Source organism: Epinephelus fuscoguttatus, linkage group LG20 (assembly GCF_011397635.1).
Source record: "Epinephelus fuscoguttatus linkage group LG20, E.fuscoguttatus.final_Chr_v1".
Taxonomy (NCBI): domain Eukaryota; kingdom Metazoa; phylum Chordata; class Actinopteri; order Perciformes; family Serranidae; genus Epinephelus; species Epinephelus fuscoguttatus.
The window spans coordinates 30,256,804-30,275,105 of record NC_064771.1 but is presented as its reverse complement, the minus strand read 5'-3'; the positions used below and the strand labels follow the sequence as shown (position 1 = coordinate 30,275,105).

The following is an 18,302-nucleotide window of genomic DNA, read 5'->3' as shown; positions in this document are numbered from 1 at the left end:
GAACCAGACCTCACCATGTGTCTTCTTCTGAGATCCTCATCATTTTGATTCGAAAGGCTTGTTGAATGAGCCTGTCTAGATGAAGGGCTTGATTTTGCTGTGGGTCAGCGCCGCAAATACAAATCTGCCGGAGGTGCTGATGGCTGCTGTCATGTTTGAGAGAACAGTGAGGGCCTTCATATGTGTCCGCACCTTATCGCTTCAAGTTTCCAAGGGGCGCATTTCTGCAAGATCTCCAGGACCCGCCGTATCAGAGCAGTATTAAAGCTGACACACACACATTCACACCCGTTTCAGTCTCCTTGTGGTCGGACACAGCTGCAGAGGAAAAATCTAAACACTCACATTCTCTCGAACATACACACGGTCATGCACATGCCTTCTTTTTTCGACAGCACCCAAACTGTTGGGAACCTTTCAAACTGGATGTCATGTCAGTCGCACCCTCACAGCTATTTGCAAATGCCCACTGATGGTGGAAAGGACTGTTTATTTCTCTTTAAACAAGTGAACCCACACACACACACGCACACACATAGCCTAGTTCTACGTATTCACCTTTCACTGATATGTTTTCCCACAGCATGAGAGACTGAATAGAAAGCAGTCAAGTGTGTGCAAAGTTAACAGTAATCAGGAACTGGAGAGAAAGGCCCTCATTAGTGAGAACGTTAACTTATCAGGCTCAGACTGGAGATATGGCTGGCCAGCACTCCAACAAAGGAATTTGTCGTGTTTGCACAGTTGATATGTTTACAGTGGAGTGCCAGCCAGCGTGGCCCAGTGTCTAGTTCAGTGGCAAATTATACCAAGCTACTTTCTGCAAATGAAGATTAATACTGAGCCATTTCTCTCAAAGATTTGGCTCCAAGTCCAAATTTCTGTAACATTCTTATGGCCGTCTCGGGGCAAATTTATGAATTCACAGTCTGGGGTCATGGGTGGTAGGTGCTCTTTCTGTGGCTTTAAATAAACAGACCCTGTAATGAGAAATCTCTGTGTGAGAGTGCGTCTCTTGATCTCAAAGATTTGCTGCCATCCTCAGTGCCATCCACCAAGAGTTCAGCTTGTAACCTGAGTCTTCCTTCACACTAGGAGGCACTGTGACCTGGTCATGACGCCGCATTTATGATGAAACTGGTGATATGATCCGACACACAAGGCAGGCACGATGAACTATGGCAGCATTTCTAAACAGGAGGCACAGATAGTCCCCCAGGCCCCCGGTGTTAGCTGCTTTAGACGATCTTCTACACGAAACTGAAATAGACAATGCTCATTTATCTTTAGCTGTGCACCAAAAACTTTTCTTCATGTTGTTTATGCTGCCAAAGCAGCAGCTGTCAGTGCCTCCTTTGATCAGATGCAGTAGAAGAAAGCAGCTTTTAAGAATAATCCTCTACTTTTAGCATTTTCTCTTGCTTCCTCTTTTTTTGCTCCTCCACTCCTTCCCTGTCGTCGGGGCTCAGACGGTATAGCGTGCCTCTGCCCTGCAGTTTCCCAGATCCTGCCTATATCTTCACAGGCAAAGGGACTGATTAGGGCAAAGGCAATGTGGCTCTGCTCAGCATTAATTGGCTGATTAACATAAGGACAGTTTAGCACTTCACTGTCCCACACTCAGGCCATCAATCAGGAGCGAGGCTGTGCCAGCTGGACGGCTGCCAACAGCTCCACACAGACCACTGTGAAGAAAGGGAGAAGAGGCGAGGGGAGACTTGATCCACACTGCGGCCAGACAGAGTACTGCACTCTGTACAGTGGTGCCTCGGAGGAAGGAAAGGAGACTTTGCTGTATAGCAGTAGAATGGAGCAGTTCTGGTATTTAGAAGTATGGATAGTTTCAACTTGTGCTATTTACATGCTACACATGTTTTTATTTCCACTGTGAAAAGTTGTGGATGGTACCAATGGAACCGTTCTGTACCGTCCCCATGTTTGGTCCCCCCCCTCTGTTGGGGTACCTAGAACACAGATCTGGTGCTAAAAGGTGGAGCTGTGAACACTGCAGACTGATTGGTCAATAGAGGACGGTCACTCTGCTCAGGGCTGAGTTGTGGCTGGTTTCGAGGCTCATGTAACCACTGTTCATACTGTGGAGAGTTTTATTAGTAAACTGTAACTATAAAATTGAAAGGATGTTTTGCTGCCTCTCACAGCAGCTGGAGTCTGAGAAAAATAATTCACTGGGCTGACTGCCGGCAACTTTTAAGGTGGAACCTTAACTTGTAATGTTACTCAATGCATGAGGTGACGACGTGAATCCATCAGCACACCTTAAATTTCACTGTGACAACTTTGACCATCACTTTAATTTTTTTAATGACATACACTATAAGTAATGAGCGGATCTTCAAGTGCTTATGTGTATTAATGCGACCATGATGGCCTATATCCCAAGCCTCACTCAAAAAAAAGCATCGTGGAGCGTAGTTCCTGTGGGCTCCAGCAACACTAAACCCCTGAGCTTGCCTGAGAAGGACTAAATGCACAAACACACTATTTTTAAATATCCCATGGAGAGAGACTCTCACTGCAGCCTGTTTTATTTTGTTCTGAAAATGTCAGCATGCAGCCTCGTTCTGTGGACGATAAACCAGGTGCAGACTGATAAAGGAGGAAATGCAGTGAGTGCTGGACGGAGCAGTGAGTGACAACAACCCCGCCCACATTTAAGAGGACTGTTTGTGGTGGAAACACGAGGGTCTAGGTACCATGTCTGAAGGGTTACTGTTGGTTCCAAAGGTACCATACTGAAAGTGTTAGGTGGAAACGGGGCTTTATATTTCTGTTTACATGGAGCTGTGCACACTCCAAATACTTTGTTAATCACATTAAAATATGGAAAAGTGGAATGACTGGAGCTGCTTATGCCATTTTGCTATTTTTCATCAGTTTGCCACCAGTGGTTAACTTGTTTGACCATGTACACACAGACACTGTCTGTTGTTCCTTAAACCACCTTGTTGAAAAGGTCGGCTTGGCGATATTTGTGCATAACCAATAACCTTTTGAGATCCAAGTCGTTCATAATGTTGAAAAGTCAGTGTGTTTCTCCTTTCGACCAGAAATGTGGGCTTTTCTTTTGGGCATGCATTCCCACCCTAGTCTTGCAAACTGTTAGCAAGTTGGTTTGTGTACAATTATATCTGTGACAACGAACAGAGCAAGAGGCTGTGTGCCACAAACAAAGGGGAAAAAAACCAAATTGTGACACATATTCTGAATGTGCTGTACACATGTCCAAAGAATGCTAATAAAATCAGAATAATATTGGCATTGTCCATGTCTTAATCAGGAAATGCTACATTTGAAATAAGGCCTAATTTGTAATTTACAAATTGAATATGCTGTTGACATGTCCCATATCAAATCCAGAATGTTGTATGATCAGAATAATAGTGGAATATTATGTCTGCGCAGACATGGAATCGTTTATTAATCAGTTGTGGAAAGATGTCTGGATCAGAGGTTATGTTATTTTTTCCCCCTTTTTTTAATTTCTTCTCTCATGAACTGAACTGTGCAAACAATTTGAGCTTTTCATGTCTAATCACACCAGCCGATCCCCTATCATTTCATCACATCAAAGGATCACAGAGGGCGAGGAAACCCCAGAAACATCTGCCAGCTGTCCGTATGCAGCATTCCAGACGCAGACACGTCTCCTGTTTTTATCTCTCACCTCCGCTGCAGATAGTGTGAACTAAATATTACTATTTTCTCAGTGACAGAAATGAAGTGATTGAGATGTCCTCGCTTCGCTTTTTCTAAACACCGTAGTGCCAAAATCCAGTTTCTAGCTGTTTGTCATGCTGTGCTTTTTGAAATCAAACCATGTGCAGCCTTTTGATGAAAAATTATTCTTCACTATCATTTGATCCTGCCTGCATCATTCTATCTTTATGTTATTAGCTTAGATACACAGGTTCACATACTAGTTGTGCGTTTTGTCATGTGACGATTGAAGTCCATTCTGTACTTGCACACGTAAGGCTGAATCCACATCACATCTTTACTGGTGTACTATTTATACCAGTGAAAAACCACCTACCACCTATTCCTAATTACAATGCACACTGTTTGCTCAGTGTCTGCGTTCAGCCTCTCTTCGTTCTCTACACTTTAAAGGAGCAGTTTGTAAGCTTTAAGGGGATTTAGCAGTGAAGATTGCGGATTGCAACCAGCTGAAACTTCTCCCAATTAGAATCCGTCAGTGAAAAATAGAAAGCACAGTGTGCGTTATCTGTAATTACTGGACCATCAATATATCAACTGAAGTGGAAATTGGTATTGGTCTCTATTAAGGAATGTTTTGGGGAATTTAGTGGCATCTAGTGGTGAGGATTGCAGATTGCAACCAGCTGAAACTTCTCCCGGTTAGAATTCCTTCATTGTTCATTGTTCAGGAGGTTTTTACCAGGAGCCAAATTATTCTCAGAGGTCTCTTCCTCTCCTAAAAACAAACGGACCCAGTGATTGAAACAGGTAAAAACACTGAATAAAGCAGCTCCACGTTAAATAAATGTGTGTTTTTGAGAGGCTCTTATCGCGGAGGGGCTGCAAACCGTGGTGGCTGGCGCAAAATTGCGAATGTTCCTGTCTAGAGCCAGTGTTTGGTCTGTCTGTTCTGGGTTATTGTAGAAACATGGCAGATTCAGTGGACAAGGACCTGCTCCCTATGTAGATGTTAACGGCTCATTCTAAGCTTACGAAAACACACAACGATTTTTATTTTCAGGTGAATACTTAGTATTTTGTAATCCATTTCTGCCAATATATCCCTCTAAATCCACCACACTGGAACAATGTATCTTCCTGCTGTGTCATCTCTTCTGTAACTTGACCTTTCACCATTATGTCTTCTATATTTTCAGACTTTCTTCCTGTTTCTTCATTCCACCCAGACACACGCATGCAGGTTCTTGCTAACAGTTTAATAAGTACTTTGGATGTGTTTAACAGGTTCTTCAGGGAAGCAGTGTAAAATCACAGCATTGCTCGCATAGCTCCAAAACTATTCATTTGACTCGAGAGACATCAGTAGCATTTCTGTGACTGAGCAGCAGTCCAGCGTCTACAGCAGAAACACCTTGAAACAACCGTAATCTGCCACTCAAGCATTTTTGTGTTGTGACTAGTCGGGCAGCACGCCTTTGTTTTGTTCCATTTCTTTTCTTTCATTTGACTTCAAAACATCGTGAATGTCTGCCAGAGCCATTGAATTGACTTCTGAGGAAAGCTTAATCTATGTAAATCTTTGGCTGCTTGTTTGTCAAGTGGTTGATCAGAGACACTTCACAGTTGGTGTTGAAGGGGGGCTTTGAGAGCTTTTTTTTTTTTTTTTTTTTTTTAAGCAGACTTGGCTCGCATGCATCGGAGCACAACCCTCACCCTCGCCCCCGCCCCTGTGGATGTTTGAGTCTGCCATTCAACTCCAGTGTGCAAACAGGTGACATTCTGACAAGTGATGACTTGGTGTTATTGTCGGGTTTAGCTCGTGCACCTGGGTTTCCCTCGGCGGAGCGAGAGAGACGCGCTGTTTAGGCCAGCTGATGTTCCTGTGAGCCAAAGGCATACAGCTGCTCAGCTGTGTGCGTTCCTGTGCCTGTGTTTGGGCACACTTTTGCCTCTTGAGTAAACACAGTAAATGCACAGTGTGTAGTTACAGTATCGCTCCTCTCCGACCTTCAGTGCACTTCCTATTTTTGTTATTGCAGGCAGATAGGGGGAGCGCAAGGAGTGGCTGGTGCACAATCAGAGAGAAAAGGTTATCAAGTTTTTCGTCTTGTGTATTCTCCATAATGTTGAGTGATTATACAGGCCACCAACAAACTCCCTCTGCTAATGTGTCACCGTAAATTATATCATGACACAAAGCCAACTTGTCTTCCGTGGCTGCTGCAGAACAATAGGAAGTGTGTGCCTGTAGCCTGTTATCAATTGAGTCCTGGTGGTTGGCGAAGGATCACGTTCTGTCTTTGATAGCTCGGAGGATCTGGCGACAGCACACCCCCTCTCCTGTACTCCTCACTTTGGTCTCGCCTGTTTTCCGTCCTCATCTGGTAGATAATAGTCCCTACAGTTATGGTTTTGTGTGTGTGTACGTGTGTTTGTGCTCATAATTGATAGCAGCAGCCAGACGCTCCATAACTTCCGGTTCAGTCCCCCGGCTGCCTCTTTATAGATGAAGGTACCACCTATCAAAAATGCCCCTTTATCCTCCACTGCTCTTTGTTCATGTGTGAGTGTGTGTATCCGTCTGTCCGAAGCTAACCTCCAACACTACTGGACCAATCTGCCTCATCATTTGTGTGTCACATTTATGACTGTATGCTTAAGGGTCTCTTGTGGTTGTGCTGATTCACAATTGTTGTACATGTCATTGACCGCTGGCTCCTCGCTCCTTTTAACCAGCTGGTAGGGGCAGCAAGTTTTCTGGAAATCAGCTCAACTAAAAACAAGCCTTACCGTCTGCTAAAAGACACATTCTGGCCATCTTCGTGACTCAGAAACTGACATCTACAGGAAAGTTTGGGCTCATTTTGAAGCAGAGCATCTGCAGATTAATTCCATACCTGTTATGTAACCATCCACTAAAGTGAGGTATGATAGGAGGTGAATAGGTCCTTGATTTGTTATCTTTTGTGCCATCTTGATAATAAGGTGGCAAGAAGGGACAATTCCAGTGGGAGCAGCTGTGCCCTGTTTCGGCAACCAGGGCTTCGACCTGGTTTCGTTCTGTCCTCCGCACACCATCATACCACACCTGGGGTGTTTCAGAGAAGTGCAAAGAGTGTCTTGCCTGCCTGATTTTGTAGACTTGCAGATTTTGTTGAGTTGGTCATTTTCCTTTGATATTTGTGCTTCTAGTGCTTCTCCAACTGTCTCAGATGAAGGCGCTCTGGAAAATATCACTTGAGTCTTTGAACAGAAAGTCCCGCATTCATTGACCTCTATCAATAATTCATTTAAATATAAAGTGAATAGTTTTGGGGTAGGCCTATTTTGTTTTATAACAATTGATTAAAGGTCTATAAGACTAAAGTAATGGTGCTGTAAATATACAATGGTCAGAAGAGCCCTGCTGGAGCCCGAGACTGCTGCTAAACTCTATAAACACTGAATGTTATGCCAGCTAATTACACAGTCAAGTTACTTTGACTCAGTGCAGGCGATGACCTGTCAGTTTCAAACTGATGCTCTCTGCACCAAACCGTCAGACCTACCTGTAGCAACACACGTGCAAACGCACAAAACACAAATGGCCCAATTATTTTAATGCCCTCGCTGTAACACATGGCAGCGCTGGGCGGAAATAATGACATGGGCTGAGAGGGCCACTGATGCGAACCAGATGAGGCTCAGTGACTTAAAAGGCAGAGAGGGAGGAACGAGAGCAGAACTGGACAAACTGTGAAAGGACAACAGCACACGCAGTGGGGTGGACCGAATGACTCTGACATTCACGTCAAATCATCCGTACACACACGCGACAGGTTCGTCCAAACAAAACCAACACTGCAGAACTTGTGTTTTTAGATACTTTGTGAGTTCTTTGTTGCGTCTCTTATTTACTGTGCGGGTGCCTTATATGCCTGTGGGGGATCAATGCGCTGCTATGCTCAGCATCAGGGGCTTTTTCCTTTTACATGTGGGATGATGTTATTGGAAACTAAGTGGATCCTTTTTATGTGAGCAGTGTTGCAGTGAGCTTGGCCCCGGGCCTGCCCGAGGCCTGGTTCAGCACCGCTCTGCTCTGGCCTGGCCACAAAGTGCATTTCTCTCTCATGCGGCCCCTGACCTCCTGACGCATTTCCTGACCCAGGAAATAGAATTAACACCTCAGCCCGGGCCTTGGGGTCCCACAGCCGCGTACACAGCTGTCCATTAGCCTGGCTCAGTCCAGTCAGACCCGGTTAGCAAGTGCTTCACTACAACTGAACCAAAGACGGGAAGGGGAGCAGGAGATTTTCTTTGGACCGTATGGAGAGAGTGTATTTCACTGCTAATTTAAGTGTCTTTAGGAGCTTGAGGGATTTTAGTGCCACTGCAATTTCAGCAGCAACTGGAGCCAAATAAGGAGATGTTCACCGACTTTTCTGATTGTTGTAGACATGACTATTAAAGGCTCTTTTACTCTTGTTGCTGGTGCAGATTTTTAGCTTCAAAATAGGACAAAACAGCATAACTTTACTGTGACTCAACATTAGCTGTACGGGGGCGCTATGATAAATTTCTGGCCAGGAATCCTGAGGAGACAGACTCATGCAAACCAGGGTAACACGTCATGCAAAGACTGACAACCTAACAGCTGAAACTGAGAGTCAGGGTCGGCATCTCTGCAGTCATTCTGGAGGAGGCTGGACGATATGGTCTGTAAATAATACACAGTATTTTTAGGCTATATTGTGATGTACAATATTTATCTCAGTATTTTGAAATCTCCTCTAAACTACTGTACATACTAAAATACTAACTTCATTTGCAATTAAGTTAAATAAAGTACCTTTCTAATAAAGTTCATTAAAGTACTGTTATAATAAATTTCAACTACTGTTCTAACAAAGTTAAATAAGGAACTGTTACAATAAATTAAAGTACTGTTCTACTAAAGTCAGATAAAGTACTCTTACAATTAAGTTTAATGAAGTACTGTTCTAATAAGGTTAAATAAAAAATTGTTCTAATGAAATTAAATGGCACTGTTGTAATAAAGATAAATAAAATACCGTTCTAATAAAGTTTATTGAGGCACTGTTAAATAAAAATTAATTAAAATATTCTTTAAATAGATTAAAGTATTGTGACAACAAAATTAAATAAAGCACTGCTCTAATAACATTAATTAAAATAATGTTCTAATAAAGCCAGCCAAAGTACTGTTACAATTATGTTTAATAAAGTATTGTTCCTATAAAGTTAAATACTGTTACAATAAGGTTAAATAAAGCACAGATAAAGTAAAGTTAAATAATGCACTGTTAGAATAGAGTTAAGCAAATAAAATATTGTTACAATAAAGTTAATGAAAATATTGTTATAATAGATTAAAGTACTGTTATTATAAACGTAAATAAAACACTGAAATAATAAAGTTAAATTAAGTACTGTTATCATAAAATAAATTTAAACCATTGGTGCTTTGATTCTGAAGGACCTGGCTCATCTTGGGCAGGAAGTTGTTGAAGTTTTTTCTGTGAACTAGAAGCTTCGGTCAACAGTTAGCAGAATGGTAAAGCGTTACAGTGACATGAGGATTTGTTCACTGTGAGCTGGAAACAAACTAACAACACTTCAGTTTACATAGTAATAACATTTTCAAGTAGCACTGGTGCTCCATGGTTGCAAAATGAATTTAAATAGTCACGGTCTGGAGCCCCTGCAGATACAGAAGTACACACCTCACCTGCTCACACAGTATTACTCTGGAGAGATTTGTCTGGATGGGCAGCAGAGTGCATGTGACGTATCATGTTTGTGGGTCTTATTTTTGTGTCTCTGAGAGGGAGAAATCCAAATTGCCAAAGCGAGTGGCTTTAAGAAATGAAGAAACAGTTTATACTCAATGTTGGCGACATGGTCATTTTATACATCTCACGTGGAACAAGCCACGATACATTGAGTATAATCAATATATCGCCCACCCATATTTTGGAGTATTGTCTCTGTTTTGAGATGTTCAGTATCCGTTGTTCATTTGTGTTTGAATCTTAATTCCACGTCTGAGTCGAGCATTGTGAGATATGTTGTGCTTCAGCCCTTAATGGTGCAGCCCGCTCCCTAATGCTCCTCCATACGATATGAAATGCTACGCCTTCCACCAGGAGTTTTTTAATAATATGGTGACTTTCCAATGTCATGAGTGCAGTAAATCTGGGAACCAAGGTTTAAGAAGAGAAAAGTGGATTATCTGTTTATTAGATATTTTATGTGAACCATATATCAGGAAAGATGGATCTCCATATTCTGTAGTCTAAGTGCTTTATCTGTTTTCTTCATTAGTTGAAGGCTCTTATGCAGGCAAGCAAATACACACATGTAACGTGCTGGCTTACACACACACACACACACACACACACACACACACACACACACACACACAGATTAGCCAGTTCCTGCGTTTAAGCACCCCATGTGTTTGCATTTTAGTCACACATTGCCAATCTCATGGGAGCACTTTGAAGCATACTCCTCCAGAGCAGATCATAAAACAGGAGTATAAGTAGTTTTTCACATACTTGTATCCCAGAACACCCCCAACCCTCCACCACCACCACCTCCCACCCAACAGCTCACTGCCTCCACCTTCCACCTCCAGTATATTTACTCTCCAAGTGCAGGGTGAGCATTTGGTCCAGAGATTTGCTATGACCATGCCTCACATTGTTTCTCTCCAGATGTTGCACAGAAACACTCAGAGGCAGACATGGTGGTATTCTGAAGTTGCCAAGTTGATTTACATTTCTGTGAAAGTTGACATGACCGACATCGGACAGCTTGTAGGCGGAGAGAAATGCACAGTATATCACAGTGGCTGTATCTTTCCATCCACACCTTTGTTTGTGTGCATCTGCAGAATGATTCCACTATAAATCTTTCTTTGTCGGCTTTATTGTATCTCAGCCCAACCTTTGCACCTCGACAACATGAACCAAACCACATCTGTGCTTTTTGAGCTGCAGTGTAGGAGTTGTAGAATTTAAAAAAAACTTCGAAGCAAAATTTCGGCAACATTATAGACTCAGCATGTCATGATAATTGATACCAATACCAGTGAAATTCCACGTTTCTCCACACCCAGTTTGATAGTACAGTAAAAACAAATCAATAAGGCTATGTACCTGAACACACACTCCTTTATTAAAAGCATTTAGATTTAATTAAAATTGTATTATTAACCCCTGAAGATCCGCCTTGAACACAAAGTACTAATCTTTAAATGTTCGAGAGACAAGTGGGTGAGGAAACATGAATATATAGCCTACAGCATATCAACATATTTCTCCTTCGTTGTGTGACGGTTGGTTTTTATGATAGGCTGTTTGTCCTACCACTTCTCCACTGCGATTGGACGGCAGATTAAAAAGTGACAGTGACAAGAACAGCATTGCCTCATCAAGCTGCTGGTGTTTATCGAACAGTGTAATAACACAGTGCACAGGTTGCAAAGAATTTAGAAAATATGCTGGCCCCAGGAAAAAATACTTCTCTTTTTTGGTTTTTGATTATTTATTTATTTATTTGATTTTAACATTTTACAAACACCCCCGAACAGGTACATGGGCAATAAAGACAAGATAAAATTATAATAGTACTGACCAGTGGGGAGAAAATGATAATGATAGCTTAAAAAATGAAATAATAATTACAAAATAATAATGGTCAATGGAAATGGTTTATTTCTTCATAGAGTCAGAGCACATGTTATTAGGCTGGGTGGATGGTCAGAGATCCATAAGAGGTTCCCGTGAACTTCCTCCTTATTTTTTACGCGTAAGTGCGTTCTTCCGGTTGTAGTGTATCATTCCATATTTGTTTGAACAAATGAAATGTTGGGCGTTCCAGTTAAGCAAAATACACTTCTTTCCCATATATGATATTATGCTGATCCTCTTTGCATCCTGTTTAGTCCCGGACTGCTTTTCTGTGTTTTTTGACGAGTCGCTGCAGCTGAGCTTGTTGCCGCGTCCCACTTGGTGGTGGTGTTTTTCCGTGCTGGTAGGCGTTCTTCTTGGGGCGGCATTAACTCAGTCCAGAGGGACTTGGGTTGGTAAATGTTGGGTTGCTGTTTCGAGTCCCGTGAGGACCAAATATGGAGTGTGGACCGGTAGCTGGAGAGGTGCCAGTTCGTCTCCTGGACACTGCCAAGGTGCCCTTGAGGAAGGTGCCAAACCTCCAACTGCCTGGGGCGCCCCACCCCGACATCCCTCCATTTAATGCATATACTGTAGCCTATAGGTCCTGTATAGGTTTGTGCATGTGTGTGTATTTCAGGCATGTGTGTACATGACAATGGAGTGAAACAGTTGAATTTCCCCTCGGGTATATCTTCTTCTTCCTTTGGCATTTAATGGCAGACTAAAACACTTGTAGGTGTATTTGCTGTCCTGGTAGATCCAGAGGAACTGCCTAGAAAAACAAGTACCATCAGAATTTTGCCGTTGACTTGGTAACTCAAGTATCGGTTTTCATGACCGACGTACTACAGCTGCAGTTAAACATCCAAAGAAGATGGATGTGTTTGTGTGTGTCTCCTGCATTAACCCGCCTGTATTTCTTCTTCTTCTGTCTCCACAGTACTTTGAGGTGCCCTTCGACTCCAACATGAACCGCACAAAGAACCGTCCACTCGTCAGAGGACAGATCAGGTACAGTTTTCTGCCTTTGTGTTGTTTTGTTTTTTCTGTTTATTGGTTTATAAAAGCAATATGAACATATATAAACAAAATCCACAACCAAGTTTTACAAATAATAAAATAATTAAAAATATACCATAAAATAAGGATAGAGAATAAATAAGATACATAGATTGTGCCAACAAGGATGTAAGATCCAGATATACATGTAGAGACAGTGTGATCACACCACTGTGTGTTTCTAGTACTTACTCAGACAAAATCAGGTCAACCCATTCATCAATACGAGGTACCTGTCTTTGTGTTTATTTACCGGTTGAAGATTGGGCATAGCAGCCCTGTCTGCACTTTTTCTTACTTTAAAGACGGTGAAGAGTGACTGGAGAGTGGACAGGAGCAGAGAGTCTTCGACAGCTCAGCAGGAGCTCACTTCAGTGTGGCGGCAGCACCAGTACATGACAGCTACTGAGCCTCCCAAGCTGCCTTTTGTACCACTCACAGTGGACGAATGTCAAAGTCTGCTGCTGCTCTCCTGCTCACTGACCTTATCCTCATCTTGCTGAGGTGAAACATGACCCTGTGATGTCAAAGCATGTGTGTATTTGCAGGCAATATTATAATGGCCACACCTTAAATAAAACAGTAGCACTAAGCACACATCCTGTATTGATTTACACCCTTCAGCTCCTGAGTTATCATGGTGCTGATGCAGACTGGGAGGTGTGTGTGTAGAGCAGCAGCAGCCACAGAACGTAGCTGCCAGTAACAGAAACGCATGCCAGCACTGACAGCACTCTGCTGCACACCTGTCAGGTGTAATACGAGCGTGTTACCAGGTTGGGAAGGAGCGGGGTTGAGGTTAGGGTGTAGTTTACCGAACCACTCTTACTTTGCTACCTCCGATGTTTAGATGTGAGATAACCTCTGCATTGGTGCTCGGTGAACTGCGTGCATCGCCACGCTCCCACAAATCTGACTCAGTGACTGGATATGCCCGTCTCTACTTGCCCCTTTGGGAGACTGCCACCGCTAAGCAGCAGATACTCACTGATGCATAAACCAAAGAAAACACAAATTAACCACATGAACTCCGTTCTCATTGTCAGTGCCAGGAAACTGCCTCCTTTTGCGTTTCAGTCTTACAGGAAAAGCGATCTGTCTCTCCTTTCATTTTTATTCTTGAGGAACAAAAGCAAATAACCTGTTGACTCGAGGACGAAACGCCTTCCTCAGCAGTCCAATCCACCAGCAACACAGGCACTTTACAACTGAAACAGCCTGTTAGTACAATAACTGGACCTTGACCTGCAGCTATCTCGTCCAAGTTTCAGGAATTCTCCACTGACGCGCTGTTTAAAAGTGGACTCTCGTGCTGTTGAGCCGTTGATTGAAGATGTTCTCTCGCTATCTAAACACAGCCTCTTCACTCTGGCTTTTAGCCTGTGCCTGACAAGAGTAGGTGTGTGTTTCTGTCTGTCTCCAAGACTCATAGAAACACAAGATCTCCCTCTCTTTGTCTCTCACCTCTTCTCTCTCATACATCCAACCTTGTGTAGAGATGGCGAGCAGATGGGAGGCTGCACTGTCCTGTCAAACAAGCCATCACAGGTCCACATTTTACACATTCTCCATGTTGTCTTCAGGACCAGGCTTTGTATATGCCGAACGACGTTCCCCCTTTACATCTGTCTTACTGCAGGCGTCTGTCTTGCCAGTGTGATGCGAGCATCGGAAATAGTTAGTCATCTCATGTCGGGACTACAATGGTGTATCATCTTTCCCACCTTTTATTGTTCCTCCGTGAAATGTGGATGACAGTCCCTCGTCCTTTGTAGTGGTTTTGCAGAGTTTGAGGCTTCCACATGTGGTGATGCTGAGTAGCTTTCAGCTGAGTAAGAGGAGGAAAACAAAAGATCACTTTTAGTCTCATCAAGCAGACTTCATCAGGGGATGGTCTTTGATTTTTTTTAACCCCTTCTACTCAGGAAGAGGGCAATGGCGTCCTCAGCTGACATTACCGTCTTTTAGAGGCTGTTATGGGCTTAGTTCTTTGGCGAGAGTGAATATAATCTAGAATTTCTGCCTACTGAGGTCCCTAAACAGCCTTGGAATTGCATAAATTGATATGACTAAAAAGCTGAGATTCTTGTGGATTCAATGAGACCAATTTTATTCATGTACGATGATGTCATCCCCCACAGTAGACATTTTATTGTAGTGAGACCATTTTTTTTAAACAGACATCACTGTATAAAATGATCTATTGTGACCTCAAGGACAGTCACAGCCTCATGAAACTTTACAAACACAAACTGGAGACGACAGAGCTCACACACAGAAGGGTGCAGAGGTAGGCTGGAAGTTTGCCCAGTATTGCTTTATAGATTAAAAAAATATACCGGTGCTGTTGTCTGTGAGTGGTCAGTGACGTCCAACCCACCAAATCATAAAGAATGCAGTGATGAGTAAGTGACATTTGTAATAAAATGTAGAGATGTATACTAAATCAAGGCTACGTAAAATGGAGGAGGCTACATGTAATATTTCACCTCTTAGCACTGAAAGTAAAAAGGACTTATCTCTAAAATAAAAGCCAATCTTCAGTTTAAGCTTTCCAGCTAGAGCAGCAATAGGTACATTAAATGAAAGCTTCTCATCTATCCATAAACCGAAGTACTTGTATGAGGACAGTCTTTCAATGGATTTACCGTCGGAGGTGCAGATGCCAAAAATGAGTTACCTGCTCTTTTCACACATAGGCTCAATTGAACCTTACACAGACTTTTTACTAGGGAGCTGGCAGAGTAAAGTTTGTTAAATGTCTGATCCAAATGATCCGGACGTTTGCGTTCGTACATACAGCTCCTCCGGGTAATGTCTAGATAATACCAGGTTTGTAGTTCATGAGTGAAAGGAGCGTAAGTGTAGCACTTTTCTTTGGTTTCTTTGCTTTTTCTGCACAAACTGCATCATAAAATAGTGAGGCGAACTCTTTTCTCTTTCTGTGTCTTGTCCGGGTGTTCTCAGAATGTTTGTGCTCCTTTCTGGCTGCCAATACGACAGAATATCTGTGTGTTTGTAAAACAGTCCAAATGTGTGCGATGTGTAGTCTTTGTAGGTTTCAAGAATCTGTAGTCTGTTCCCAGTTTTAGATCCGTCCCTGAAGCCACGGTGATGTTGGCAAAGCTCACACACAGTTTTCCACAGTTTTCTTTTCCCTCTCTGACCACTTGAAAATTTAACAGGTAACTAAGTTTTTAAGTAGAATCATCCTGTTTCTTTAACGTAATGGCTAAATCCCTGGTATTTTACATTCGGATCCCTGGCCTTGATTGTGGTCTGACCAGCGAGCCACATCTTTTGGTTTTCTGTATTGACTTTACCCACCTGACGTTATGACTGCGGCCGTGTCAGACTGTAAGCGGAGGACAGCAAATGCACCTCAGGCCGTGTGACGCACTCCCTCCCCTGACCCCCGCTGAGCCAGCCCACAGTCAGACTGTCGACAGCCCGTAGCCAGCCTGCACGGCCCCACCTCAGCCCACATAAAACAGACATAACACCACTAATCACATTAATGCAGCCATCTCCCTGCTCAGCCACACCACCAAAATAAAAGCCCTGTTTGCTTTTTGAAGAAAAGGCCTGCGTTTGGTCAAGATTTTAATCTACCCTCTCTTTAATTTATGGAGCATTTACTGGTGAATTTGAACCAGACCTTGGCATCACTGCTTTCAATAAAAGATGAGGGGAGGAGGAGGAGGAGGAAGTCTTCATCCAGCTAAAAGCCTGAGCTGCAGTGGTTTTCTCCAGCGAGTTTTGATCTCCGGCGTGTGCACATGCTCTTCATCTTGCAGGGCTACTTTTATCCCTGACAAACTCTTATCAGATGAGCTTCCTCTAAGCCTCCCGTTTTGAGACTCAGCCATGCACGGCTGCTCACTGTTAGTGTGTGGCCCCCATGGGGGTGTGTGTGTGTGTGTGTGTGTGTGTGTGTGTGTAACACGTGGAGCTATCATTGTCTTATCTGGTGTCTGCACAAGCCAACAAAACTTTATCATCCCAGAGTTCCCGTGGCGGTGTCGGGCTTTTGTCTGTGCCTAAACTGTGTATTGTAACTCGCCTTTTATTTAAAGAACTCATCTTTTAAACTGGCCTTTGTATATTTTTCTTTCTCTCCCTGATTTATCTGATTCTCATATTGTCTCCATCTGTTTCTCTGTCTTGTCTGCCACTTCCTTTCATCAGTCCCCTCCATGCAGTGTCCTTTGCGCTGGCCTGTGGGATTCCAGGTGTTGCTCTGCTCACGCTGGCGGTGAACCCCTTGACCGGCTTCCTGGGCGCCCTCAACATCTTCCTCTACACCTGTTGCTACACGCCGCTCAAGAGGCTCAGCATCACCAACACCTGGGTGGGAGCAGTGGTGGGTGCGATACCTCCCGTCATGGGCTGGACTGCTGCAACAGGTTGTCTGGATCAAGGTACGAATCAGCAGCAGAGATACGAGGACGTACATGTATACCAGTATATGTCAGGTTGGTTTAGGGAAAATTACCAGTTGAAAGCCATCCTCAACTCAGAGTCATTTATCGAGCACTAGCGATAAACATTTAACTTTTTCGAGCACTTAAAACATTTAATGTACCACGACATCACCTGAATGTGTCGACTAGTAGAGCAAGATAAAAACAAACTGGAAGGCGAGTCCTTCTCATCACCACATTCAGGCAGCATCCCACTGTACACTCAGGCTAGGATTATATGCAACAAAAAAAATCACATCACAATTACTTTGACAGATATTATGATATAAGTGATGCTAATGTAATCATTCATTGCAGCCCTATTCAACGTCAGTATTTCTATCATAAACTGTGTGATCTTAAGGCCCAGACACAGCAAAGCGACTTCAGAGAGCTAGCAGCGACAAAAGCCCCTGCTGCATCCCCTCATATCACAATGTGTTGGCCAGAAAGTTGCACATGAACACACCATTAAGACTTCAACCAACAGCCAACAAGCACATGCATTCTGCGCCTGCATGAAGGAAGTTACTCTCCACACCAGCAGATGGCAGTAGTCTGTAATTGTCATTCAAAAAGGGAAATCTGAAGACTGTCTTGACGCTAGTTAGCCAGTTAGCATATTACCAACACAATCCAGCGTTGAAAGAACAGAGCAGTATTTACTGTGCGCCAGTGAACAACAACACAAACCATAAAGAGCTCAGTCGCTAAAGAAAAATAATCTTAGTTTATGTAACAAGTTTGTTTTAGTCTCAATCCCTCTTGACTGTAGCTCTTTGTTTACTTTCCTCACTTCCGTTTCCCTTCTCATGAGCTAAACTGCTTATTGGAGTGATTTCATTCACCGCTGGGCTTCACCAACGTCAATTGAAAACGCCAACGTGAACCAGCGGCTGACCGTCAGTTTGGTCGGTCAGGGCCTTTAGGTGTCCCTTCTCTCACCTTTTAAATGTGCCACAACCTCAGCGTGTTACTGAACAGCCCTGCTATCTCAAGTCTGCACACTGTGTAAGAGCTGTTGCCATATGTAAAGTTAATAAAGTTCACATTGCCATATTTGTCTCCCTAGTTTGCGGTAGTATTTTGCTTTTTATTTTTTGGTAGAGACATTTATAAATATTTAATTCAATATTCCTCCTAATCGTTTGGTTTTGGACTTTGGTTGGACAAAACAATTTGAAATCATTTCATAGACTAAACGATTAGTTGAGATTAAAAATAATTGCTAGTTGCAGCCCCAGTTAAATCACAAAGCTGTGTTCCTGCACCAATACTTATTTGAGAGCTGGCTGGGTTGTTCTGAGTTCATCAGGACCTCTCTGACCAGGCCTGATCTCACACCACATAAAGCTTTATTTACATACGGCCTGAATCCCTGCGGAGCTGTTGGTGCTCTTGTTCCTCGTTCCTGTGCAGT

General features: G+C 43.0%; 1 protein-coding gene across 1 annotated transcript in view; it reads left to right on the top strand.

Moving 5' to 3' along the window:
• The window catches only part of LOC125880567 (protoheme IX farnesyltransferase, mitochondrial), a 50,803-nt gene that overhangs the window by 27,881 nt on the left and 4,620 nt on the right, over positions 1-18,302 (top strand). Inside the window, exons 5-6 of the mRNA XM_049563146.1 lie at positions 12,301-12,371; positions 16,608-16,840. Of these exons, the coding sequence (XP_049419103.1) occupies positions 12,301-12,371; positions 16,608-16,840 (304 nt within the window). The remainder of the gene's footprint in view (positions 1-12,300; positions 12,372-16,607; positions 16,841-18,302) is intronic.